At 38.1% G+C, this 26,895-nt stretch overlaps 1 protein-coding gene across 1 annotated transcript in view; it reads right to left on the reverse strand.

Annotated features, from left to right (window-relative positions):
* The window catches only part of APLF (aprataxin and PNKP like factor), a gene marked incomplete at its 5' end in the record, with an annotated part of 61,613 nt that overhangs the window by 18,464 nt on the left and 16,254 nt on the right, over nt 1–26,895 (reverse strand). Inside the window, 5 exons of the mRNA XM_081100869.1 lie at nt 6,116–6,297; nt 11,350–11,479; nt 11,732–11,879; nt 15,161–15,333; nt 26,724–26,795. Coding sequence (XP_080956995.1) covers nt 6,116–6,297; nt 11,350–11,479; nt 11,732–11,879; nt 15,161–15,333; nt 26,724–26,795 — 705 coding nt within the window. The remainder of the gene's footprint in view (nt 1–6,115; nt 6,298–11,349; nt 11,480–11,731; nt 11,880–15,160; nt 15,334–26,723; nt 26,796–26,895) is intronic.

The raw sequence follows: 26,895 nt of genomic DNA on the forward strand, positions 1-26,895 counted from the left end.
ATGGAGGAGCATGGAGCTCATGGAAGGTGACCTTGGTGCTTGGAGGCAGCTGGACTGCATTATTAAGGCTATTAAAATAGTCCATTAACTTGCCCTTCCCATCCCTCAACCATCTGAAGTTTTCATGTACTATAAGGGACAGAATAAAAAACTTCCTCCTAATACTAGTTCAATGAGGTAATTCATCGTTGTTTCCAAGCTGCTCTTGGAAAGAATGTCTGTGCTCATAAGTTACTTTAAAAGTCCTACATCCATCCCATTAACACCTGCATGCTAGAGACTAAAAAATCCTAAACTCTAGCCCCACGTTCACTCTTGAGCTTCAAACTCATGTATTTATTCAATCACTAGCTAGACATTTCTTCTCCAATATCCAAAGCACCTCAAACTAAAAATGTCAAAATTGAAACCCTCCCTCTGTATTCTGTACCATAGCTATGCCAACATAACTTATCCACTCATTCCAGCCAGAACCTTGGAAGTGTATCTTTCCTTTCCTCCACTTTCCCCAGATCCAAGCAACAAGTCCTACAGTTCTGCTTCCTATACATTACTCTAATCCAATGCCTTTGCTTCATCCTTAAAGTTACTGCCCTGGGTCCCATTCTCTTTATTTCTTGATTGTGTTAATTCCCTAATCTCCTCCCTCTTCCCCTATCTTCCAATCTCTCCTCTGAAGAGCTGCCAGGATTATCTCTGTGGCTGAAAACATCTCAAGGTCTTCCCTCTATGAACGAGTCCCCACTTCTGACTTCACCTTCATCTCACACTGCCACCTACTTTGCACTAAGAACTCCCAACATACCATTTGTAACCCCCTGCTCATATACCTGCTGCCCCATCTACCTGGGATGGACTCCTACCTCTACCTCTTCTACACCTGGGCTGTACCTACTGCTCTTTTGTTAAGATTCAGCTCCATCATTTATTTTAGGAACCCTTCCCTAGGAATCCTCCAGCTGGCTTGGGTAGTCCTCCTCAAAGCTCCCATAAAAATCAATGTATGGTCACATTATTTTATGATTCGAATCATGTCCCTAGGATTTCTTATTAACTCCATATTATTCATCTTTTAATCCCAAATTCTAGTACACTGCCTTGCATATAACTGCTTAGTATAATGATTATTAGAATAATCTTTGAAGTAAAAAAATTGGATTTTGAATATCAGCTTTGCCATTTCTTAACCTTTGACTTTAAACAAGTTGATTTAAACTCTCAGAACCTCAGGTCTCATAATCTATAAACCAGATATATAATCAACCTACTTTCCAGGATTTTCTAAAAATTACATGAAGTAATATCTTAGTGCTGGGTCTAGCCCAGAATAAGAGCTCACTAAATAGTTTTTTGTTTTCATTTGTTATTGTTAATAGCATAATTAATGCCACTACATTACTACTATTAATGAATGCTTATTGAGTGCATGAGTGAATGAATGATAAATGAAAAGATGTTTCTATGGGACTGATCAGAACTATGCTATAAACGGTACTAACCCAAATGACCAATCGGGAGCAAAGGGTATAAGATTCCTTGATTTAATAAACCAATACTTAAGAGCTCTGGGGAATTCAGCCTTTCCTAAGAAATAGCTGTGTAAGTAAGCATTATAGGCTTTATCTCCCCTGCCATTTCCCTGAAGAAAAATGAGTTAAGACTCCACAGCAGACATCTATCTATAGAGAAATGAGGTACTTAACAGCCAGCTTATTTGTTTCAGCAATTATTATCACAGAGGGAAGCTGCATAGAGAGGACAGAGCAGGAAGTATATCTAGAAATGGTTCTTATCACCAAAGCATCCTCCTCCACATATACTCCATTTGCTCTGAACGAAATACAGGTGTATTTGCAAGTTGCTCCCAAATAATATGGCATAACAGAACTCTTTAGCTCTGATTTTTTTTCTCTCCTATGAGACAGACTTTCATTTCTATTAGATGGCTTTCATAGATTCATCACCACCGCCTCAAACCAAGAAAGTCCTCCCATCTCTATCCCAACTGCCATGTCTACTGCTCTGTTAAGAACATTTTCAATCTCTTCCTCGATATTGTTAGTCATCAGGTTTGTTCACATTCTATCTCCAAAATGTCTCTCACATTTCTCTACTTCTCTCTGGTCCCAGTGGCACCATTCCAGTCCAGGCTTTCATTCCCTGTGGCCGCCTGTGGCAGGTTCTTAGGCTGGTCCCGCCTCCATCTTACATATCGCTGCTACACACTCCTAACCACATAACTCTCACTCAAAACACTTCAAAAAGTATCTGAAGCCATAAAATACAGTCCTGATTTCTTACTTAATCTGGCTTTCACTCTGATTTGTTCTGTAGCTTCCTCCTCAGCTCTTGCCCATGCATATCCACACACACACATCCATGCACACACACACAAGACACTGCAGTGTGATAGACATCAATGGACCACACACTTCCTTGCGTCTGCACCTCTCTCTGCTCAGCAACGATGCCCTTCACTGACATTACTCCTCCTCACCAAACCAACTTGCTAACAGGCCAGCCATCTTTCAACACCTAACTCAAATACCTCCTTCAAAAGAGGTTAACTTAGTCTTTCCTGCCCCTGCCTAGGGTGTACCCCAATGTTCCCAACCATTTCCAGTCTCCTCATTTGTTAGGTTGATCTCAACCATCCTAAGCAAACTACCAGTTGTTTTCCTGCTCTCTGAATTTATCCAAATCTAACTATAGTGTTTTTAAAAAGTATAATGTATATCGTTCATTTCTTCCTAGACCTCTTTCCTCCATTCATTATCAAATGACTGAGAAAGGGGTAATACTGCCTCATCTTTCTGACCACTATGAATGGTCAAAATGGAGATTCCATTATTCAAGTTCCTAGAATTTAACACTAAAGCAACCACATAAACAAGACACTCTTGTGGATTTTTTTTCTCTTAACTTAAAAAATTCGATGGCATGAGCCTAAAGCTATCCATGACCATGTTGTAGACCATGTGAATAAAGCCTGTCAATAGCAGTGAAGAATAATTCAAGAAGCAAAAATAAGAAAACCATAGACCAACCTGATTTGAACAAGTCTCTGGCTGGTCCCTATGATCTATAGTTCCTGCTGTTTTTCTTTCCATTCTGGAAATTGAATTATTCCTATATCTTTGTGTGAGATTCAGTCATCAAAGATGGCTGCCAATAATCCCACCTATACCTTCTATATAAATCATTCCACTGGACAAGTGGAGTCTAATCCCCTTCCCCTGAATCTAAGAAGTAGTTTTGGTCTAACTTCTTCTGACCAAAAGAATGCTGCAGAATGATCATGTACCAGTTCTAGGCCTTCAGAGACCTGAAAGCTTCTTCTTTCACTCTGTCAGGCACAGATTCTCAGTTTAGACTACTTAATAGTTAAGTGGAAGGAGGGAGGCCCAGCCAGCCCCCAGTCATTCCATCAATCCTTGCTGGGGCACCATTCCTGAGAGTGAAGCCACCATGGATGCTTTAGCCTCAGCTGAGCTCCCAGCTGAATACAGTCAAGCTGACACCAAAATTGTGTCATAAAAGAATTGCCTAGCTGAGCTGAACCAATCCACAGAATTATAAGAGATAATAAATCATTGTTCTGCTAAGCAACTAAGTTTTGGGGTAGCTTGTTTCCCAGCAATAGACAGCTGATACACTTCATTTTGCTTACGTTGAATCAGTTAGGCTTCCTTCTGTCATTTACAACCCAGTCCTAATTAGACTGTGTACAGGACATACCATTATTTCTGTTAAAGTTCATATATTCAAGCACCCTCCTTTCAATCCCCAATTAGATAATTACATAACTGGTAAGGGGTGACATAAGGAAACTGATGAAAAATGAACTATTTCAGAGCAATTCACTGCATTAGCAGAAGTGATAGAGCCACAAAACTCTTGCAGACAGTCTCATATGTATGGTAGAGAAATCCACTGTACCCAAAATGAAAAGACCTATGTTGGAGCCCAAGGTCTCTAGCGATGTGCTCCTTGACCCAGTTACCTCCAAGGTGTTGAATGATGGAACATCAGTAGCTCTCAACCTTGTGTACACATTAAAATTGAAAATGTTTATTTAAAATAATACTGATGTGCACAGAACAACTGAATCAGAATCTCAGGAGTAGGGCCCAGTGAGGGAAGGTGATTTCTGCCCCTTCTCTCTACCTCCTTTCTTTCTCTTTCCCAGGAAAATGTGACTGATTCTTCCCAAGTGAACTGGAACCAAGTCTACTCTGCAGGCCTGGCCAAACTGTTCTTAGTCCCATATAATTGGTAATCTCATACCATTACAGTATAAATAGGCAGCCCCAACCTCCCATTTTCACTCTTGTAACTTTCCCTCTCACCTGCTCCTGAACTGCAGATATCCCTTCAGGACCAGCTGCAAGCCAGTTAAGAGTGAAACTGGGCGGGGATGGAGGGTGGGGCTTAGAAAGGTCTTCTTGGGTCTCAGTCTAAGTCCTCATCTCTGGCCCAGCTTTATCAGAAAGCCCTGCATAAAAGGTTATGAAAAGGTACTGAAACTTTGAGCCCTGTTTCTCTTGTGCTATGAGAGCTAAATCTCCCTCAGAAACCCTAACATAAGGAAACAAAATTGGCCAAGTAGAGCTCAGGCATTCCTGGGACCTAGCTGACTACTACCTTGATGTCATCAAAATCTCACAAATACCTCAAATATTTTGGCCCTGTTTACTGCTCCTCTCTAAAAATCTATCAGTTAAGAAGGTGTTTGTGAAAGTAGTACTTGCGATCATCAAACTGATGGGTTGAAATAAACATAGTAAAACATGTTTACTATAGATTTTACTCTGAAAAAATAAACTTCTCTTCTTGGAAAATAAAGGCAGTCATAATAATATGTTCAGATAGTAGAGCATGTTAGGTCTCAAAGTAAGTTTTACCTTATAAGCTTTTGTGGGCAATACACTGAGTCAGAAAACACTTTGTTTTCACTTCTTAAACTTGACTCCAAAAGCAAGCAAGGGATTCGAGCTATAGTTATTAGACCCCACCTCTCTAGTTGAAAGAAGGATCCAGTGAGAAGCTGGATCTGCTCTGGTGGAGAGGAGGCAGGAGTGAGGGGAGTATTACAAAAGACCTGACCCTCGGGAAGGCTACTGGCCTTTCAATCACTCCAGTGCACACTATCCTAAAACCAATCCTACTCCTTCGGCTCTTGTGGAGACTAAAAAGATGAGGACCACAGAGCTCAGCCGTAGGTCTACAGGATCATGAAAACTGCTTCTGAAGCCATCCCTCTACCAACAGGAAGAATATCTGACCTTTCTGCCCCAGGGATATCTTTTTTTCCTCTCCTGTTATATGCATCAATATAGGCCCAATTTTCTTTAAGTACTTAGTGCTAAAGAATGCATAAGTCATCCAAACTATTTTAGTAAGTTAGCAGAAACTGAAAGAGAAGGTTTATATATACTAAAAGTTAGCCCAGAAGTAATCCTGCAACAGGCCAGTAAGAATTAGCCCATTAGTTCTCTGAATACTCAGCAAGAAAAAGGTGGTTTGCCCGTTTGGCTCAGTGAATAGAGTGTTGGCCCTCAGACTGAATGGTCCTGGGTTAGATTCCGGTCAAGGGCATGTACCTCAGTTGCAGGCTGGATCCTGGGCCCGGGTCGGGGCATGTGTGGGAGGCAACCAATTGGTGCATCTCTCTCACACCAACATTTCTCTCTCTGTTTCTCCCTTTCCCTTCCACTCTCTCTAAAAATCAATGGAAAAATATCCTCGAGTGAGGATTAACAAACAAAAAAAGAAAAGGAAAAAGTGGTTACATGCTATTTGAGAATAACCAATATAATAAGAAGGCCAGTTTTTAATAATGGAGGTTCCAATGATAACCACAGTCAGGTGGTCTTTACCTTTTCCCCAGTCTGAAAATTTCTAAGTAACTTTGTTTTCTACAATGCAAATACTATATTAAAGGATACTGTCAGCAAGTCAGCAAAATATGAGCTAATTTTTCTTTTTGTAAACTTCATAAACTCATTAATAAAAAGCAATTTTGGTTTTTCCTTGCTGCATACCACATATAATTAATTGCTATCTAGAATATTTGATTAAGAAAACAATCAGATAATTATTTTTTTTAAATCACCTTGGATGAAATGACAGACTCTTCCTGATCAGCATTTCTGCACTTTTTTCCTGTGTCTTGCTCTGCAGATGTACTTTGTGAGCTTCCTGGTGAAATCAATCGCTTTCTTCCTTGCTGTGTTATGTTTTCTTGGGTTTTATTTTTGCAGAATCCTTCTCTTCCACTTTTCTGGTTTACATTATCTTAAACACACATAAGTACACATACACAAAGAAAAAGGAGGAGAAAATTATCTCCTATATCTTCCAATGTCAATAATCAATGCCCCCCAAAAAACACAAAAAACAAAACAATAACAACAAAAGAAGGAAGGAAGGAAGGAAGGAAGGAAGGAAGGAAGGAAGGAAGGAAGGAAGGAAGGAGATGAAGCAGCTAGTAAAATTAAAGGTCCATTATGGTAATGTCAACTTGAAAACATTTATTTGCAAATCTCAAAAAGTATTAAGCAAACAATAATAGCCAAGAACTCCAGTCCTGGAGTCAGCAAGGTTAAGATGCTAATGAGGGCAGACTCCATCCTTAACTATTTCACCTCACCTCTCTCAACAAAGCTTTCATCATCTGGAAAAAGGAAATTATAATAAATAGCTCATGGCATTATTAAGAGGAGTAAATGAGGTAAGATATGTAAACTATCTAGGAGAGTACCTGATATATGTTAGCTATCATTTTTTTTTTTATTTTAGCATTGAATTTCTCTAACAACAAAATCTGACATGAATTTTATATATATTTATTGAGCCCCAATAGCCACAGTGAGGAGTTCAACTTAGGTTACCTTATAGATTAAGAACCCAAATAACCCAAAAGGGAGAGTGACCTCTGCAAATTTCACCGAAGAAGAAAATAAGTCTCAGTAACAATGGACACTAAATCCCATGTTATACTTCCCAAGATTCACTATAACTAGGAAACTTATGTCAATATAATATTTTGTTAACAAATTCGTGAATTATCTCATCAGAAAGGAAGAAAGATTTACATATTTTAAGAGGGAAGTCTTCATGGTTAGTTGTCTATTTCCTCTACACTTGAATGATAGCTTCACGAGGACAGAGACTATATGTGCCTTGTCCACTGTTTCCCCCTCGTGCCTCCAGTACCTAGAACTGTGCCTCAATATGCTGACTACATGACTTGTGAACATAAACAGAATTTGTCCAAAGATTCCCTTAAGAGCCTGGATATAGGCATGTAAGGCAATCCGTAATCACTATTCTAATGTTGTAATGTAAGGGTTAGCAAACTTTTTCTGTAAAAAGTCAGAAATTGAATATTTTAAGCTCCGTGGCCCATATAGCATCTGTCACAGCTACTTACCTCTGCCTTTGTAATATGAAAGCAACCATAGAGAATACATACATAGATGGGCCTGACTGTATTCCAATAAAACTTTATTTACAAAAAAAAGCAGTGGATTGGATTTGGCTCAGGAGCTATAATTTGCTCAGAGCTATTCTAAAGAATAGTCAAGTAATCTGAAAAAACAACTCCATTAAATTCAGAGGAAAAATACTAATAGAATATCTATTATTCATATTACTAAACAGGAGAATCACCCAAACCAACATAAAAATAGCGCATTTATTAAAGAAAACTTATGAATAAAGTAATAACTTTAAACTTTACATAATTATTTAAATATTTGTTTTAAATCTAAATTAGGAGACATTCCACATCATTTTAGAAATTGTCAGAAATAGGACTAAATAGAACCGTACAGCTTGGTGAAACAAATGATCAAGTGCTATAACAGTTATGAATTAGTCAAACCAAGGAAAATAGCCAACTATGGTATTGTTTACTATGCTAAAAACTAAAAAATGCAAATTAAATAAGACACAGCTTCTGCCCAAATGGCAGTGTATCACATTGTAAGTGGCAATCTTATATAATAAAAGCCTAATATGCTAAGTATCTGGTTGGCCGTTCAACCAATCAAAGCATAATATGCTAATGATATGCTAAGGCCGCTCAACCACTCGCTATGATGTGCAATGATCACCAGACACTCTGACCGGTAGGTTAGCTTGCTGCTGGGGTCCAGCCAATCGGGACTGAGCAAGATGGGCTGGACACGCCCTAGAGCCCTCCTGTGGCCCCTCCCCAGCTGGCCAACTTCCCGCGTCCCTCTCCAGCCCCAGTCATGCACTGATGGGGCCCCTCGGCCTGGTCTGCACCCTCTCACAATCCAGGACCCCTCGGGGAACATTGGAAAGCTGGTTTCAGCTCGATCCCACAGGCCAGGCCAAGAGACCCCACTGGTGCACGAATTCATGCAACGGGCCTCTAGAATGTACATAAAATTCTAAATTTAAAAATATCTATATTTAGCCCTGGCCAGGTGGCTCAGTTGCTAGACCATCATTTCTATATGTCAATATTGAAGATTCGATCCCTAGTCAGGGCACATACAAGAGTCAACCAATGAATGCATAGATGGGTGGAGCAACAGGTCAATTTTTTTTTTCTCTTTCTCTCTCCCTTCCTCTCTCTCATCATTGATGCTTCTATCTCTCTCTCCCTTCCTCTTTCTAAAATCAAATTTCAAAAAAAAGAAACAGATATTTCTGTTACTCAAACTGTCCTGGAGCATATATGGAAAACTTTCTAATTCATTTTATACAACACCAATAAAGCTCTACCACCAAAATCTAACATAGTTGGCACATGTGGAAAAAAAATACAAACCATACTTGTGAGTATAGATACAAATGTGCTAAACTAAATATTAGCAAATCTAATCTAACAGAGTATAAAATAATAAGCCATTATGATAAACTGAACTTATTCCAGGAACACAGCCTGATACAACAGTAGGAAATCTACCAATATCATTAATTACATTAACATATGAAAAGGCAAGACTGTCTATACTAAAAAAATGTCCAGAGATTTCAACAATTATTCCTGGGGAAAAAAACCCCCACACATCCTAAACATAAGAGTACCAGAATCAATCCCAACCCTATTAAATGCTAAAAAACTAACAGAATTCCTATTAAAATCAGAATAAGAAACAGGTACCAATTTTACCCATTTTTATTTAAAATTCACAGTTCTAGCATATGAAATAAGGTCAGAAGAATTTAAGCCGAAACCGGTTTGGCTCAGTGGATAGAGCGTCGGCCTGCAGAATGAGGGGTCTCAGGTTCGATTCCGGTCAAGGGCATGTACCTGGGTTGCGGGCACATCCCCAGTGGGAGATGTGCGGGAGGCAGCTGATCGATGTTTCTCTCTCATCGATGTTTCTAGCTCTCTATCTCTCTCCCTTCCTCTCTGTAAAAAATCAATAAAATATATTAAAAAAAAAAAAGAAGAATTTAAGAAGCAGTAGATAGATCAAAAGAGCCAGAAGTGTCATAGAAGCATGGAACAGACTGATGAATCTCAGAGGGAAGGGGAGTGGAGTGGGAAGAGATTAACCAAAGAACGTAAATGCATAACACATGCACACAGACAATTGCAGTGAAGGCCTAGGTTGGGGGGGTTGTGGAATTGAGGGGGTCAATGGAGGGAAAAGAGGGATATCTGTAATATTTACAATAATAAAGAAATTTTTTTTAAAAAAAAGAGCCAAAATGTTATAATTCTGTAAATATGATTACACAGCTAGAAAATCCAAGAGGCTAAAAAAACTATTATAATTAATTAGATCATTTAGCAATATTGCTGGAAATAAAATAAATACAGGATGGGGCAAAAGTAGGTTTACAGTTGTGAATACAAAAACACAGTTTATTATTGTACTAGAAGCCCGATGCACGAAATTCATGCAAGGGGCTTGGCCGCTGCAGCCCTGGCTTCATCCAGAAGATCATCCAGACGGTCATCTGGCGGTGATCCAGACAGTCATTCTGCTGTTTGGTCTAATGAGCATATTAGCTCTTTATTATGTAGGATTATTATTTATTAATTATTGCATTATCATTCTTCTGATCCTACTACAATCCAAACTAGCATTATGCTGTCCACAACATACTTGATCAAAAACTTTAGAAGACTTCTGTGACCACTATGCTGAATATTAAAAATAGTAAGAGTACTAATATCAACTAAAATAAATATACAATTGTGCTATTATTTTATTAAAGATAATGTTCACGGTAAGATGTAAGAGTAACTTGCATGAACTAATCATCCCAAACAAAACCATTATACATTTTGGACAAAATATATAAAAGCCACTATCTGAAGACACTGGAGAGTGACTGAAAGGCAAAAGTAGAGAAGAATCTCAGCTTGGAAAACTCACTACAACCTGTGAGGTTTGTAAACTTCGGCTCTTTCCTGAGAGCATCTCCCAATTCACAGGTAGCAGAAAGCTGCAGCCTTACTGGCTTACCTATTCATAGGACAGAGTTAGAGACTTGTGGAGCAGGTAGAAACCTAGGGATAAAATCCTAAAAGGAAGAAACTCACAGAGAACCAAGAACCAAAATCAATGCATAGAATCAACCCATAGCTCACTACATGGCCTGGGGGAAGCAGCAGCTGGAAGCTGAGAGAACTAAGCAGAGATGTAACTGCTGTCCACACAGGGGAAAACAGGATTTAGGGCTTGAATTAACTGCCTATTCAAAGAAAATAGCCCATCAGACCAAATTAATTGTCTATTAGAACAAAAATACGTATTCGGAGGAACATAAAACTCAAAAGCTCTTCATCATTTATAATTTCCAATTTCCAACAGGAAGTCACTAGATGAGAATAAAAGGAAAATAAAGAAAACAAGCAGTCAAAAGAAACTGAACCTGAGATGACTGAAAAGCTGCAAATAAAATGTTGACTAAATAAGACAATGCAGAAACGTTTTTAATAATCTTAAATCAATGGGAATACCCAGCAGATGACATAAATCATTGTAATATCTGCCAGGACAGTAAGCTATACTAGGACAGAGGTCACCTCTTCTTTAAATCCTCCAGCATATAACATCGTGTGCCTAGCACTTTTTAAAAATTATATTAATTTATAAAGCCCTTACTGTGCTGGCCTTTTATCTTAGACATGACAGCACAGGTTTGTTTAAAAATCTGTCAATATGGTAAGTCTAGCACATATTAAATCAAAAAATAATTAACAGGATGTTTGATAAATAGCATAATAGCTAGTGTTTTAAATTAGATTTCATGTACACATCTAAAAAAAATGTTAAGCTATGTTATTCACCTCTTCATTTGTTCATAAAAACTTTCCAATTCTGCTTAATGTTTGCTTGAAACAAAACCTACTTTCACTGGTCACTGGTGCTGGGAGGTTTTGATCACCCAGATCTGTTAACATCCATGCTGGAAGGATTCTCTTCCTCTGGGCAGGGTTGGACTGCTGCTTACTGATGCCTGAGCATTCACCTGCGAAAGACTAAAAAATCACCTATCTTATTAATTACCAAAAATAAGCATGCTCCCTTAATGAAGTTGTAATTGTTTTTACTTTGTAAAAAGCTACCATAAAAAAAACCATCTGCAATTATGGACTGAATTAGTCAAATTTTCTCAAAGACATTCATGATCTCTACTAGGTGAAGTGTTGTGCCTAATTTCAGTTGTCTTTTCTCTCCTCGAAATAATTTAAGGGACAGGTTATAAATGGATGAGATCTTAAATTTCTCACCACACTATTTGTGGTAGAAGTCTGGGTCGTCGCTATTCCTGTGCTTCCTTCCAGCTGTGGAGCACCAGTTGTCTCATCAGGCAAATTAACCAAGGATGATTCTGGTATTTCATTCAATATATCATCTTCATCAAGCATTTGACTATTTCTAGAAAATAAAATCAAAATCATTTATTTATCATTTGAATTTAAAACTGCTATTATTTGTTATTATAAATGTAAGTCTCCCAAGTACATTTAAATAATGAGTTATGCTGCTTTTCTCAGACTTAGAAGAACATAAAAGCAGATTATAGTATAATAGAATAAAATATCTAAACTAGAACATGTTCTTTGTCTTCTGACCACAGGATCACCATAAAATACATTTATCTTTCCAAATCCTGGGCCTAAAAACCACAACTATTTATCAGATGGGGATCAGTCATCTCTCTCAAGGCTTAAGAGCTTAAGAGCTACTTACTTATTTAGTACTTGTCCAGATAGTCCATAAAAGTTAAGATCACCACGCAGAATCCAAAGAGAAAATGCAAATTGCAAATATATCAGCTAAGTTAGTTAGGCGTTTGGAGAAAAAATAAATAAAATCCTATAACTGTTACTGGGGTTCTGGCCAGTACAGCCACTTGTGAAATCCCCCCAAACATGCAGCCTGACTGAAAGCTAAATGTTCCAACACATGGTCACCTGTGGAACATACTAGCAGAACCAATTACTTCCTACTTGCTGCAAATGTGATAAGATCATCCAAAGTTGTTGCATCATTATCACTTATGTATGCATATAGATGATCCAACAAATTTATCTTTTTGAAAATTTGAAAATGGAAATAGAAATGCTATTCAGAAATAAAAAGGGATGAAATGCTGGTATGTACAAAACATGAATGCATCTCAAAGAATTTTGCTAAGTCAAATGAGCTATTTCTATGACATTCTGAAGAGGTAAGGCTATAGGGACAGAATCAGGTCAGTGGCTGCCAGGGGCTAGGGGTGGAGGAGTGGGACTAATACAGACAGTTGAATGCTATCCCAAAGAGCATGCTAAAATGGATTTCTTACATAAGACTAGAGAATCCACCAGCTGGCTATGTTCCCTGGAAGGACCCAGAACACTAAGCAGTAAGGTATACACGAGTGCGGCAGTGCTGAGTAGCTCAACGGTAGCTGCCTCTACAGGTCAGTTTTGGTGGTAGGGGAGGCTGCCAAAAAACAGGGCTCCGTAGTATCAATGGAGACGACAGGATTCTAGAATTGCGCAGGCCCTGTGGTTAGCATTAAACATCAGAGGCTAAGTGGATGTTACTAGCATAACAGACAGCAAAGTTGGAATGGTACTGGTCAGTAAGCATCTGTAACAATGTCTGTCCACCTCGCTGGAGACCACATTTTTCAACTTTCCTTGTAACTCTTTTTAGCCATGTGCCTAATTTGGGGAAGTAGGGGTGTAAATGGAAATGATATGTGCAAGACACTGTTCTGGATTCTCTTCCTCATTTCCTTCTTACCTTACCAACTGGCAACACCAACAACGAAACTAATTTAAAAGATATATATTGAGGATGACAGAGTTTCTCCCTTAGCTGGAGAACATGAATTACATTATGAAGGAGAGCACGCCTAAAACTCTGGACCATTGTGTGACAGAAAAAATGTTCTATCTTGTTTAAGCACTGCATTTGGAGGTCATTTTTTAAGCAACTTAGCTTTTACTCTAATACAGGAATCAGCAAACTGCAACACAGTCCAAATCCAACCTGCTACCTGTTTTTGTAAACAAAGTGCTACTGAAACATAGCCATGGATGTCTGTTTACATACTGTCTATGGTTGCTTCTGGACATAGCCCCTTTTGAGAAAGTATTCAGTATTTTAGGTTCACCTTTATTCTGCCTGTTCAAATGTTAAATGTTTAACCAATGAAATCAAAAACATTCTGAAATGAATCAAATATTGCCAATAGGCTCAAAAGGGAGGGCTATATGCTTTGAATCATATACTGAATGATGCATATATGATAAATACTTTTAATTAAAAATAGAAATTATAATTAACTTTAAGCAAATGGTCTTTCAACTATTGTTACTACATAATGGGGATCAAAGTGAAAAAATGAAAATCATTACTGCACATCAGAAATCATTATATCATCACTAGAGGCCTAGTGCATGAAATTCCTGCACAGGTAGGGTCCCTAGGTCTGGCCTGCGATCAGGGCCAATCGGGGCCTCTGGCTGCCGGCCCGGGCCTTCCTTCCCCGGCTGCCGGCCAGGGCCTTACTTCATTTCGTGCTGCCCCCTGGTAGTCAGTGCACACCATAACGAGCAATTGAACTCCTGGTCTCCTGGTCAAACTCCCAAGGGGACACTTTGCATATTACCCTTTTATATATATAGATGGGAATATTTGAAAACTCCAAATCACAAATGGAAAAACAGCTAAGAGTGAAATCAACACCCTGAAAGAAATTTTACAAGAGCAGACTAACACCAGAACATTTAATTTTTAATATAAAAACACAATTAATTTGGTTACCCTAAATTAAGCACATAATTACCAAGACATATAAAAAATATTTACTACCTCTTTCCACACATTTGGCTTGATAGCAATAACATACAAGATAATACTCTTCATAATAGCCAGAAAAAATAGAGTGTTCTTAAAGTGGGTTCTATTTTCAGTTTTATCAATACCAAAAAAATTTAAAATTCACAATCTGACTGAAGGCACAACACTGATCTTTCACACCAAGGGGACAAGCTAATTTGAATAGACATAAAAATTACAATTGACATATAATAATGTATATGAGTTATCAAGCAATGGCCATACTTTGCTTAAAATAGAAATGTACAGCATTTTTCTGATTTTTGAAGTATATAATTCTACTTTTATAGATCCAGTTTATGTATTCTATAATTTAATTTTACACCAGATGTTTATTGTAATACCTCTTTTCCTCAGTTTCCCTATTCTATATTTTCTGTTATTTTTATAAGAAATAAAAGTTATGCAACTTTAGTCTAAGTCAAAGATTAATATCTTAATAAAGAAAAAGGGGGACATCTGTAATACTTTCAACAACAAACATAATAAAATAAAAACTTTAAATTGAACAAAAAGATTAAGAAAATATAGTGAGTTTCAAATTAACTATCCTGGTTACTGTTAGATGGAAAATACATTCTGAACACAATGGTAAAAGACAGCACATATGAGAACAATCACTATTGAGGCATCAGTTTCCAAATGTTTTCTGGAAACACACACACACACACACACACACACACACACACACACACACCATGTAATCCCTATATTGCCAATACAGTTTAATACTAGAATAGTTTCTCCTGAGGCATTTGCGATGGCTGAGGAATTAGGTTACAAATACCATTACCTAATGTCATTTCATCAGGCAATCTTACCTTAAAGTACAGTCCAATTCTGTTTCAGAATACGTAGAGAAAACACGGAAAATGTATTTGTCAACAAACAAAGAAAAACTATCTCCAGGGTTCAACCAGTGCCATAGATTTGTCTTCAATGGTAAGAGCTGGCTCTTCTCAGAAGACTGATAAAAACATGGACTTGTGTGTATCTAACAAAGAAAGAAAGAATACAGTGATTTTGTAACTCCAAATTATGAAAAAATACAACTGAATATTAACTGATACAAAATTTTAATATCATAATAAGTTAGGTGTTTAAGAAACTTAAAATTCTAATAAATCTGGAACTTATGAATACCATAATTTTTATCCATTCATACAAAAAAGCTGTAATATACCACCCATTTCTCTAAGAATAATAAAAAAAAAAAAACAAAGTTATCAATTGATTGGTTAAAAGATACTCTGTTTTGCTTGAGCTAATTTGAAATTGAAAAGAGAAACTTGAAAAAAATTTCTCCAGTATGGAAACTGACTCCCTTTACTTTGAGATCCAAAATTCACCAATCCCCTGGAAATGGCTTGCTTCTTTTCCACTTATTTCCCCTTAATAATTTATTACTATGATTAAAAGATTAGAAACTATGAGAAGGGAAATTTTGACCCTATCTCTCAAGCAAAGAGCATAATTTTTTTGGTAGGTTTTTTAAGCTTCTCATGGAGGAATCTTATTTTGTTTGAATAAAATCCCACCATGAGATTATCATCCATATTCAAATTGTAAGAAGTAAATATATCTCAATGTCAAAATTATTACAATATCCACTACTTTGGATTATGTTTGCCACCAAAAGCTTCCATGTTAAAGATAATGAAGTTCCCTTCATAACTAAGACCTATTGGCTATTTCCAAAGGGCAAATAGCCTTTTTGTCATCAATATGATGAAGCTTTTAAAATAAATAAGTTTTAGTGTATAACAAAGCAATCTACATTAATGCAGATCTTTGGGGTTTTTTTAAATTAAATCTTTATTGTTCAGATTATTACAGTTGTTCCTCTATTTTCCCTCCATAGCTCCCCTCCACCCAGTTCCCACCCTACCCTCTGCCCTTACCCCCCCCCCACTGTCCTCATCCATAGGTGTATGATTTTTGTCCAGTCTCTTCACGCACCCGCACACCCCTTCCCCCCTGAGAATTGTCAGTCCACTCCCTTTCTATGCCCGATTCTATGATATTCACCAGTTTATTCTGTTCATCAAATTATTCACTTGATTTTTAGATTCACTTGTTGATAGATATGTATTTGTTGTTCATAATTTTTATCTTTACCTTTTTCTTCTTCTTCCTCTTCTTAAAGAATACCTTTCAGCATTTCATATAATACTGGTTTGGTGGTGATGAACTCCTTTAGCTTTTTCTTATCTGTGAAGCTCTTTATCTGACTTTCAATTCTGAATGATAGCTTTGCTGAATAAAGTAATCTTGGTTGTAGGTTCTTGCTATTCATCACTTTGAATATTTCTTGCCAATCCCTTCTGGCCTGCATAGTTTCTAATGAGAAATCAGCTGACTCCCTTGTAGGTAACTGACTGTTTTTCTCTTGCTGCTTTTAAGATTCTCTCTTTGTCTTTTGCCCTTGGCATTTTAATTATGATGTGTCTTGGTGTGGTCCTCTTTGGATTCCTTTTGTTTGGGGTTCTCTGAAATTCCTGGACTTGTAAGTCTATTTCTTTCACCAGGTAGGGGAGGTTTTCTGTCATTATTTCTTCAAATAGGTTTTCAGTATCTTGCTCTCTCTCTTCTTCTGGAACCCCCATAATTCGGATGTTGGTACACTTGAAGTTGTCCCAAAGGCTCCTTACACTATCTTCATATTTTTGGATTCTTTTTTCTTTTTGTTCTTCCAGTTGGGCGTTATTTGCTTCTTCGTATTTCAAATCTTTGACTTGATTCTTGGGATCCTCTAGTTTTGCTGTTGGATCTCTGTATATTATTCTTTATTTCAGGCAGTGTATGCTTAATTTCTAGTTGGTCCTTTTTCGTATTCTCAAGGGTCTCACTAGACTTATTGAGGGTCTTACTAAATTTATCAGCAGTCTCACTAGATTTATGGAAGATCTCACTAAATTTATCAGTGGTTTCTAGAAAATCCTTGAAAAACCTTATAACCATGGTTTTGAACTCTATCTCCAGTAGTTTGCTTTCCTCCATTTCTGTCATTTGTGACCTGTTTCTTTGTCTCCGCATTTTTTATGCTTCCCTGTGTTGGTAGAGTGACTTTGTGTGCTAGGTGTCCTATAGGGCCCAGTGGCTCAGCCTCCCCAATTACCTGAGGTGGACACTCTTGGTACACCCCTTTGTGGGCTTTGTGCACAGTCTTGTTGTAGTTAAGCCTTGATTGCTGTAGGTATCACTGGGAGGAATTGACCTCCAGGCCAATTGGCTGTGAGAATCAGCTGTGTCTATGGTGGGAGAACTTCTTTGCTGGAGACACCCTTATGGGGCAAGACTTGCTTCAGTGGGGCTTTGGTGCTCACTGAGTCTGCCCCGAGTGTGTCCCTTATGGATCCGAGGAGTTGTAATCTGGATGGTCCACTCTGACCACTGGATACACTGGCTCTTGGATCTCTAAGGAGGTGCTAATTTAGCCTCTGCCTGAGGCTACCCAACAGGAGCTATGGAGAGATCTGCAGATTCATCTTCTTTGTTTGGAGTTTGAAGGTGCCCGGATGAGGCCCAGCTGTGAAGCAATGAAAGCTGCTGTGGGGCCTTAGGGCTTCTTTTGGATGTTCTGGGTCTCTCTGACCCACCTGCAGTTAGTTAGGCAATTTTAGATTGCAAAGAGCCAGGGCATTCATATGCAAAAGCCTCTGTGCACAGCTCGGGTGGGGCGGCGTCTCAGGGAATCAACAGGGCAGAGCAAACAGCTATGGCTGATCGTCAGCCCTGCCCTAAGAGGTCCCGGTTCTCAGTGTCCTGGTAATCGCTGCAAGCACCTCCGAGAGAAAGCCGCCCTCAAGTTCTGCCTGATGCCAGACAGTCCAGTTTCTCCCCGTATGAGTCTGGGTCCCCAGAGACTTGCCAGGAAGTGGCATTCAGAGCAGTTAGGAGCTTGTGTCTCCCTCCCAATTGAAAAAGATAGCCGCATCCTTAGTTGCCAGCCCTCTCCGCATGCGCCTCCATGCCTCTGCTCTTTACTTCCACACTGCACCTCCTCTGAGTCTCAGTGTGCTTTTCTCTTTCCTTCTAGTTGTAGAATTTCCACTCAGCCAGCTCTCCTGTGGTTCTGGATGATGTCCATTTTGTCTTTTAGTTGTATTTTTGAAGTGGTTGTGCGGGACAGCAATTTCAGGTGTTTACCTATGCTGCCAACTTGGTTTCTCTCCTGTTATTTTTTTTAATAGAATCTTAGATAAAGCAACTCCCCTTACCATCTATCCACCCATCCATCCATTCATCTGCTTCATCAATTTAAGTGAGACTTTCTAGAGACATCAACAACCTCTCCAGTATAACAAGGTAATTACCACCCCAGGATTGGGCTGAATATTTCCAGTTTTTCTATTTATATTTCATTCAAGTATCTTGAGATAAAATTATATTTTCATACATTAAAACCTTTTCTGATCCCAAACATTTAAAACATCTGAAAGTGTTAAGGTATCTTTTATTCATACTGAATTTGAACAGATTAGAATTCAGTATAAATACAGTAGGTAAAAACTTCTGTTCCTATTATAAAATATATTCATTATGGGAATATTAAGAAAGTTTATAATAGGCCTATTTTTAATGTATTTTGAAATTCTAGGAATTTATCTTTTCCTTTTCTTTTTACTCCACAACAAATTTTTTCCCCCACTGGTAAACTTGGTTAAAATTTTTATTAAATACTAGAGGCCCAGCGCACAAAAATGTGTGCACTTGGGGGGGGGGGGTCCCTCAGCTCGGCCTGTGCCCTCTTGCAGTCTGGGACCCCTCGGGGGATGACCACCTGCTGGCTTAGGCCTGCTCCCTGGGGGATTGGGCCTAAGCTGGCAGTCAGACATCCCTCTGGCAGCCCGGAGCCCTGGGGAGACATTCACTTGCCAGCAGGGAGCAGGCCTAAGCTGCAGTTGGACATCCTTAGTGCTGCTGAGGAGGCAGGAGAGGCTCCCACCACCATCACTGTACTGGCAGCAGTCAGCCTGGCTTGTGGCTGAGCAGAGCTCCCCCTGTGGGAGCTCACTGACCACCAGGGGGCAGCTCCTGCATTGAGCATCTGCCCCCTGGTGGTCAGTGTGTGTCAGTGATCAGTCATTCCCAGTCGTTGTGCTGTTAGGGTCAATTTGCATATTACCCTTTTATTATACAGGAGTGCCTGGCCAGCCTGGGTGAGGGGCTGATGGCTGTTTGCAGGCTGGCCACAGCCCCTTCAGTGTGGGGGTCCCCACTGGGGTGCCTGGCCATCCTGGGTGAGAGGCTGAGGGCCATTTTCAGGCTGGCTAAGCCCCCCAGTGGGGACCCTCACCCCATGAGGGTGAGGCCATCCTGAGTGAGGGGCTCATGGCTGTTTGCAGGCTAGCCATGGCCCCCATACCCAAGCTCCCAGTGGAGGCTGGATGGAAGCAGGTATCTGGAGTTTGTTTATCTTCTATAATTGAAACTTTGTTGCCATGAGCGGAGGCCACAGTCGGCTCAGGGCATGCGGGAAGCTTGGCTTCCTCCATCGCCCAGGCAACCAAGCCTCCTGCTTGCTCCAGTTCCATGGCTGCTGGCCGCCATCTTGGTTGGGTTAATTTGCATATAGTCGCTCTGATTGGCTGGTGGGCATGGCTTGAGGGATAGCAAAGGTACGGTCAATTAGAATCTTTGTCTTTTATTAGTGTAGATACTTTCATTTTTTAAAAATGTTAAGCCTGTATAAAATATAAACTAAGAAAAATATAAACAAGTCTAGAATGCTGTGATAAAACATGAAGCAAATAATAACATTAACTTTGGTAAGCCACTTGCATTATAACTTATTTTTCAGTGTCTTCTATTTTTTTAAAAACCTATTTCTCCAGAATACGAATAGGGTCTTTCAGAGGTAAATGTGATATATTCTGATTTTAATTTCTGTTACATATTAAAACACACCAAAATATCCACAAACACTTACTGAACATCTTACAATGTTTTCCTACTCTATCCAAATGTCAAATCCTAGATCATTTACCTCTGAACTATCTCTTGAATCCATTTCTTGTTGCCATTTACACAGTCACTCCTTAGTGCAAGTTCACGCCCACTGCTCACATTTCTTGCTTGGGCTAACATCACATCAAGTCTCCTGTCTTCATTCACCTCATTGCATTCCAAGTTATTCTTTTACATTTCTCTGTGAAAGCCTCTGATGACTCCCCAATATCAACAAAGCACAGAAGTGAAGGCTCTTCATAAACCTCAGTGGTTTCCAAACTCATCCCCCACCTTCATATGCCCAAATATTCACCCACAGAATCTTTGACCCAATCATGGATATCTACTCAAAATGCTCTTTGATTTACTACAGCCTGAGATGTCTTATCCCATCATACCTCTCTGCATGAATTGTTTGAATTAGTCCCTATAAGTTCAAAGGTTACCTATAATCATCTGATAAATCACCACTAGACTGTCAGGTCCATGGCTGCATATAACTGTACCTACCACAGAAGTTTCTAATAGCAGGAAGAATCAATATTTCAACTATCAGTCATTAGTGAATAATATCAGGAATGGTTCCAAAGAGTTTACTATAAGAAGTGATGCTTAAAATCTAATGTATTTACTAAAAATGCTACCTGTTGAGTCACTTAAATAGATTCACCACTAAAATCATTTCAATTCCATTCTCCATAGATAAATTTTTAAACAATAATCACTTTCATCTTCTAAAATGCCCCCAATAGCAAGCAGCTAGGCACATAAGCTTCCTGGCTTTCAAAACCCCCCAAGTAACTTTCTCACTCTACGTAACTTCATCAAATATCATGACATTATACTTTTAAACCACAGAACCATGAAATTTGGGGAAAGAAACCTAGAAACTATTTAGCTCAACTTGTAAAGAAAAAAAGCTGAACTGTCCAAACAGTATGTTTAACCAAGCTGGGGGCGGGGGGAGATACTAACATAGAACAGGGAGCAATGCAACAAAAGCTGTTATTGGAAAATACTAAGCATTGTTACCTATATGCCCAAATTTTATTTAAGAAAAAAAAAAGACAATGTTGAAATTTAGAATGAATGTAATCTACCTAGTCCTGGCAATTTACTTTAATGAGGATTTGGCCATCAGACCTCCTAGGTCAGTGATGGCGAACCTATGACACGCGAACTCATTTTTTTGGTTGATTTTTCTTTGTTAAATGGCATTTAAGTATATAAAGTAAATATCAAAAATATAAATCTTTGTTTTACTATGGTTGCAAATATCAAAAAATTTCTATATGTGACACGGCACCAGAGTTAAGTTAGGGTTTTTCAAAATGCTGACACGCCGAGCTCAAAAGGTTCGCCATCACTGTCCTAGGTGAACCTGCAACTGAAAACATTTATGTTTTCTTTAAATCTGTGTTAAAAGCAAGCAGTAAAGTTAAATTTAGAGATTAGGGATAGAGGTAAAAATTTAAAACAGAGGCTACATAAATTAGGTAGGCAATTATTATTATTATTTTTTAATATATATATTTTATTGATTTTTTTACAGAGAGGAAGGGAGAGAGATAGAGAGTTAGAAACATCGATGGGAGAGAAACATCGATCAGCTGCCTCCTGCACACCTCCTACTGGGGATGTGCCCGCAACCAAGGTACATGCCCTTGACTGGAATCGAACCTGGGACCTTTCAGTCCACAGGCTGATGCTCTATCCACCGAGCCAAACCAGTTAGGGCGGTAGGCAATTATTTTATTGATCGGGATCATTTTGCAAAACATGCACAAGACTACATAGGAATGGAGATGCAGTGATGTGCCATATTCCTAAAAAAAGCTGTGAATGTTTCATTTTTTAAATCAAGTTCTAATTTAAACTTAATGTTTAGAAGCCTTTCATTATGCTAGCAGTCACCCCTAATTTACCTCCCAAAGTGGCTCTCTAGCCAGAGATTTTGAGTGCAACAAGGCATGACAAGCCACCAGGTTCTGAGCTTGTACACACTGCTGGGCTTGGAATCACTCCCTATTACTCCTTGAAAATCACTCCTTATAAGGGAAGACTCCCCTTCCTTGAGTATGCCATGGTCACCAGAGTCAGGAATATTGGGTAACAGGAGGGACAATAGTCAAAGCAGGAATGTACTTTGGCTTCTTCTAGAACACTGAACATTCGTTCAGTGAGGTTTGCATCTTATAAGATATGATCATGTTGTTATTCATGAGTATTTTAGAAACTGAGATGAATCTCTAAACATTAAATAATGGTATAGTCCTAAATTTACAAAGGCTAAGACATTAAATACAAGGTATAAAATTCTAAGAGTAGAAAACATAAAATACTTTTAAAAGGAAATTAATTACATTTGGCTGGGGTTTGGGTGGGGGGATAGATAGGTCAAAAGGGGGAAATGGGGAGACATCTGTAATACTTTCAACAATAAAAATAAATTTTTAAAAAAATGCATCACAAACCCAAAGTTAAGAAAACATTCAGTTTGAGTATTTTTTTCCTTACGTGAAAGTGCTTATTTAAATTTTAGGAGGTTAAATATCAAGCATTTAGCAAATTCAGCCACAAAGAAAGCAGACCAATGAGTGTGGTCCATGATCATCCTTTTTCTTTTTCTAAAACTATTCATACGAGGAATCCCAGAACTAAGAGCAAAAAATAATATTCCAAGAACTCTAATGTTTGATTCTATAACTTTACCTAAATCAATATAATTCACTGAATATGTTTTTAAAATCAATGTTAAACTATATACACTCCAACTAAAAAGCCACACATGAAGTTCAACAGATAGTTTTTTAAAAAATCTAACAATATTAATAAACACAAAGAGAGAAGACATACATATGTACATACAAAAAATTTGGAGAAAAACAATGACATAACTACATATAAAGGAAAATGTGTACAATAATAAAATACTATTAAATAGTTCATGCCAATAGATCTGCGCCAAAATTGACAATTATCTTTAAGAATATAAACAATACTTTTAAAAATGGATGTTTATGTGTGTATGGGGGTGGCTTGTTTAAAAAGACGATTGAATTTAACCTATATTTTAAAAATACAATTAATAATTAAAAATCTTTCGAATCCCTCCAAAAACCAGACCCAAGTTTTAAAGAATTTTTTGAATATTCAAATTCTTCCAAGACTAAAAAAGATGGAAATCTCTCAAATTCCTTCAATGAGGTTAGTTTAACTTTGATTCCTCAGGCAGACAAGGGCAAGCAAACCCAACCCCACAGTGAATGAAAGATATGAACTGCCATATCAGAATCATATCATTGTTGTGTGCCTTTTAACATATCCCTGGGATTATAAAGGTGAACCTAAAGAGATGCTATTATTGTAGAATTGGTGCAAAGGATACATTATCCCTGAATAAATGGAACTAAAATATAGTCAATTTTCTATAGCTTACTCTTGGAGTTATCATCAAATATTAATGAAAGATTGCTTTGTACCCAAAAAAATAGGTTCCTCTCATTTTCAGTGTTGTTATTTTTTTTAATTTAGAAAGAATTATCTCTCTTTTGCAAAAGTTGTGGAAAAGCTACTGCAGTATTGTATAGCTATTTTATAAGTACACTAAAAATTTTATGGGAAGAAAAACAATCACAATTCAAGAATTTTATTGCATAATAGAAAAAACACACACCCAAATTGTATACTTTGAGGATCAATACCAAATGAAGACAAAAATATATCCTACAAATTTTATATATCTATGTAACCTCTCTTGATCACCAAGAACCAAAAAGAGTAAGATTCTATTAAAATGAAATAAAAGCATTGACAGCCATGAGTTCACCCTTAGGACATAACAAACCATTGGTGATAAAGTCATTTATAGAGATTATTATCATTTGACCTTTATAATGTATTTTCTCCCTGCTGATATCAGACTAGCTTAAATTTGAAAAAAAAATCATTATCTTCTCATGAGCTAACATTGTCTCCTCATGCACTACTTCCAAGAACTACTAACAGTAGAGACTTTTAGAGGAAAATATTAAAGAAAAAAAAGACAAATTTAAAAGTACAAATTAGTAATTGCTTAATTGCATTCATCTATCATAGTCAAAGCTACTTTTTATTAGATTAGTTTTCTAAATTGAAGGAGAGCAGAAAATATATTTAATCACTTAAACATAATTTGAAGCATACAACATACAGAAGGGATCTTCATAATAAAACATTTGCTATATTAATTTACATAATTTTATAATGTTTTAAGCTAAAATTTATCTCCCAACTCTTTATTACACTCATATATTTAAATTGCTTTAGCATATCAAATAAAAAAAATGTAGTATACATTAAAATAAATAAACTAGAAATCACTTGTTCACCTCATTCTCATTACTTTCAAGATCTCTAAAACTTCTATTAACCAAGTCAATTTTTAAAAAGACAAAAAAAAGTCAGTTTTAGAATTTCTCTATACTAGTATTCCTCTAAATTGCACCTTGTAGGTGCAGCTACAATAAGTAGATGAATAAATAAATAAATTTATTTCAAGGGAATAGGAATTTTATTGAAACTATCCTATATAATAAAAGGCTAATATGCAAATCGACCGAACAGCAGAACAACCAGTCACTATGATGTGCAGTGACCACCAGGGGGCAGGCGCTCAATGCAGGAGCTGCCCCCAGCCCACAGGCCTGGAGGCCTGCCAGCCAACCTTCTGGTCCCTTCCCCCGGCCGGCAGGCTCCGATCACCCAATGGGGAACGGGAAACCAGGGGTGGGTGGAGGCAGATGTGGGCGGTGCCAGGGCCCTGATCGCCCCACCGATCACCCCACACACAGAGGGCGACTGGTAGCAGCAGAGGGGGTAGGGCCGGCTGCTGGCAGCCAGGGAAGATCAGCCCTGACCGCAGGCCAGGCCTAGGGACCCTACCCAGGCATGAATTTTGTGTGCCAGGACTCTAGTCCTCCTATATAATAAAAGGCTAATATGCAAATCGACTGAACAGCGAAACAACCGGTCACTATGATGCACATTCACCACCAGGGGGCAGATGCTTAACGCAGGAGCTTCCCTGGTGGTCAGTACGCTCCCACAGGAGGAGCACCACTAAGCCAGAAGCCGGGCTCACAGATGGCGAGTGTAGCGGCAGTGGCAGGAACTTCTCCTGGCTCTGCGGCAGCTCTATGGACCCTTCCGGGGATGTCCCCTGAGGGGTCCTGGACTGTGAGAGGGTGCAGGCTGGGCTGAGGGTCCCTCCTCCCTCCCCGAGTGCATGAAACTCGTACACCGGTCCTCTAGTACTTTTATAAAAATCCATGATATCCCCACTCCTAGAAATGCCACATATAGTTCTCACTGCAGCTATGCGAGATTCTAGAGATATGAAGATTTAGTCAGTGTTCCTATATTCAACAAGCTATGGTCTAGTAAGTCTCACTATGAAGAATAAGATAGTTGGACTCAAAGACAAATAACTGATGATGGTAAACAAAGGGGTCCCCCCAAGAATGCTGACTACAGATATTAGCACTTTTCAAGACGCTAAGACAATGTAGAATGAGATACAAACTTTCTTTAAAAGTATTTATTTAAGGTTGAGGTGGTGTGAATTCATTGGTATTCAAAAATTTCCCCAATATTAGAATTAAAAAGATATTTCTCAAATTTGCAGATAGTTCAACATAGGATAATAAAAGTACTATCTGTATAAAAAAAAGAACTAATAAAACAACAGGAAGTTATACATACTAAGATGAACATACATGTAGGTTTTTAAATGTTATAAATTAATGAAATTCATTCCATATTAATAATTTTAACACACCAGCATCGAGTCTAAAATAAATGGACCCTCATAAACATATTTCATTCTCCTCTACAATAGATTCTGCAAATGAAAAGGAATGATCACATAGTATATTCTCAGAACCTGCTTTCCCTGCAACATATCAGTGCTTAAACTAAAAGCAAGAAATTAAAATTCTAGCCCTTAACAGGAACTTTCAAATTACAATTATTTTTAAAATCCTAAAGTTGAATAAGGTCTAAATTTTAGAAATAGTCAACTCTACACATAGAGGTATAGAAATCTATTAAAATATAACTCTATAACACTTAAAGTGACTTTGGTCACTACCTCACCCCCTTAGTTATGAGCTTTTTTATAGGATCTTATTTGTAATACCCCATCATGAACACAATAATCATGTACATGTGAACTGGTAGTCATCTTCCATTAAATTCTGTGTAAATGTAACACTGCCCTATAGGAAAGAAGGTAAATAGTTTGATCTTTATCTCCCAATTATCTCCTGGCAATAAGAAGGATATGTTTTGACATTAATGTCCTATTTCCATAACTTAAAAAAAAGCCTCTCTGATCCAAAGCTGGGAAAAAGTGAAAGACAACACGTTAAAATGTATCATTAACATATTTACCGGTTTGATTCGAAGCTGACCGCCCACCACCTCAAGAATCGCATGTCTTCTGGACACTCTCTTGTCTGTTATCTACAGTGGGGAAAAAATAAAAATTTCAAATACAGCCACCTCCCCAAAAAACAACAATAACAACCACAACAAACCATGATTGTCCCCATTGAACAAAAAA

Source organism: Myotis nattereri (genome assembly GCF_964212035.1).
Source record: "Myotis nattereri genome assembly, chromosome: 10".
NCBI classification, from domain to species: Eukaryota; Metazoa; Chordata; class Mammalia; order Chiroptera; family Vespertilionidae; genus Myotis; species Myotis nattereri.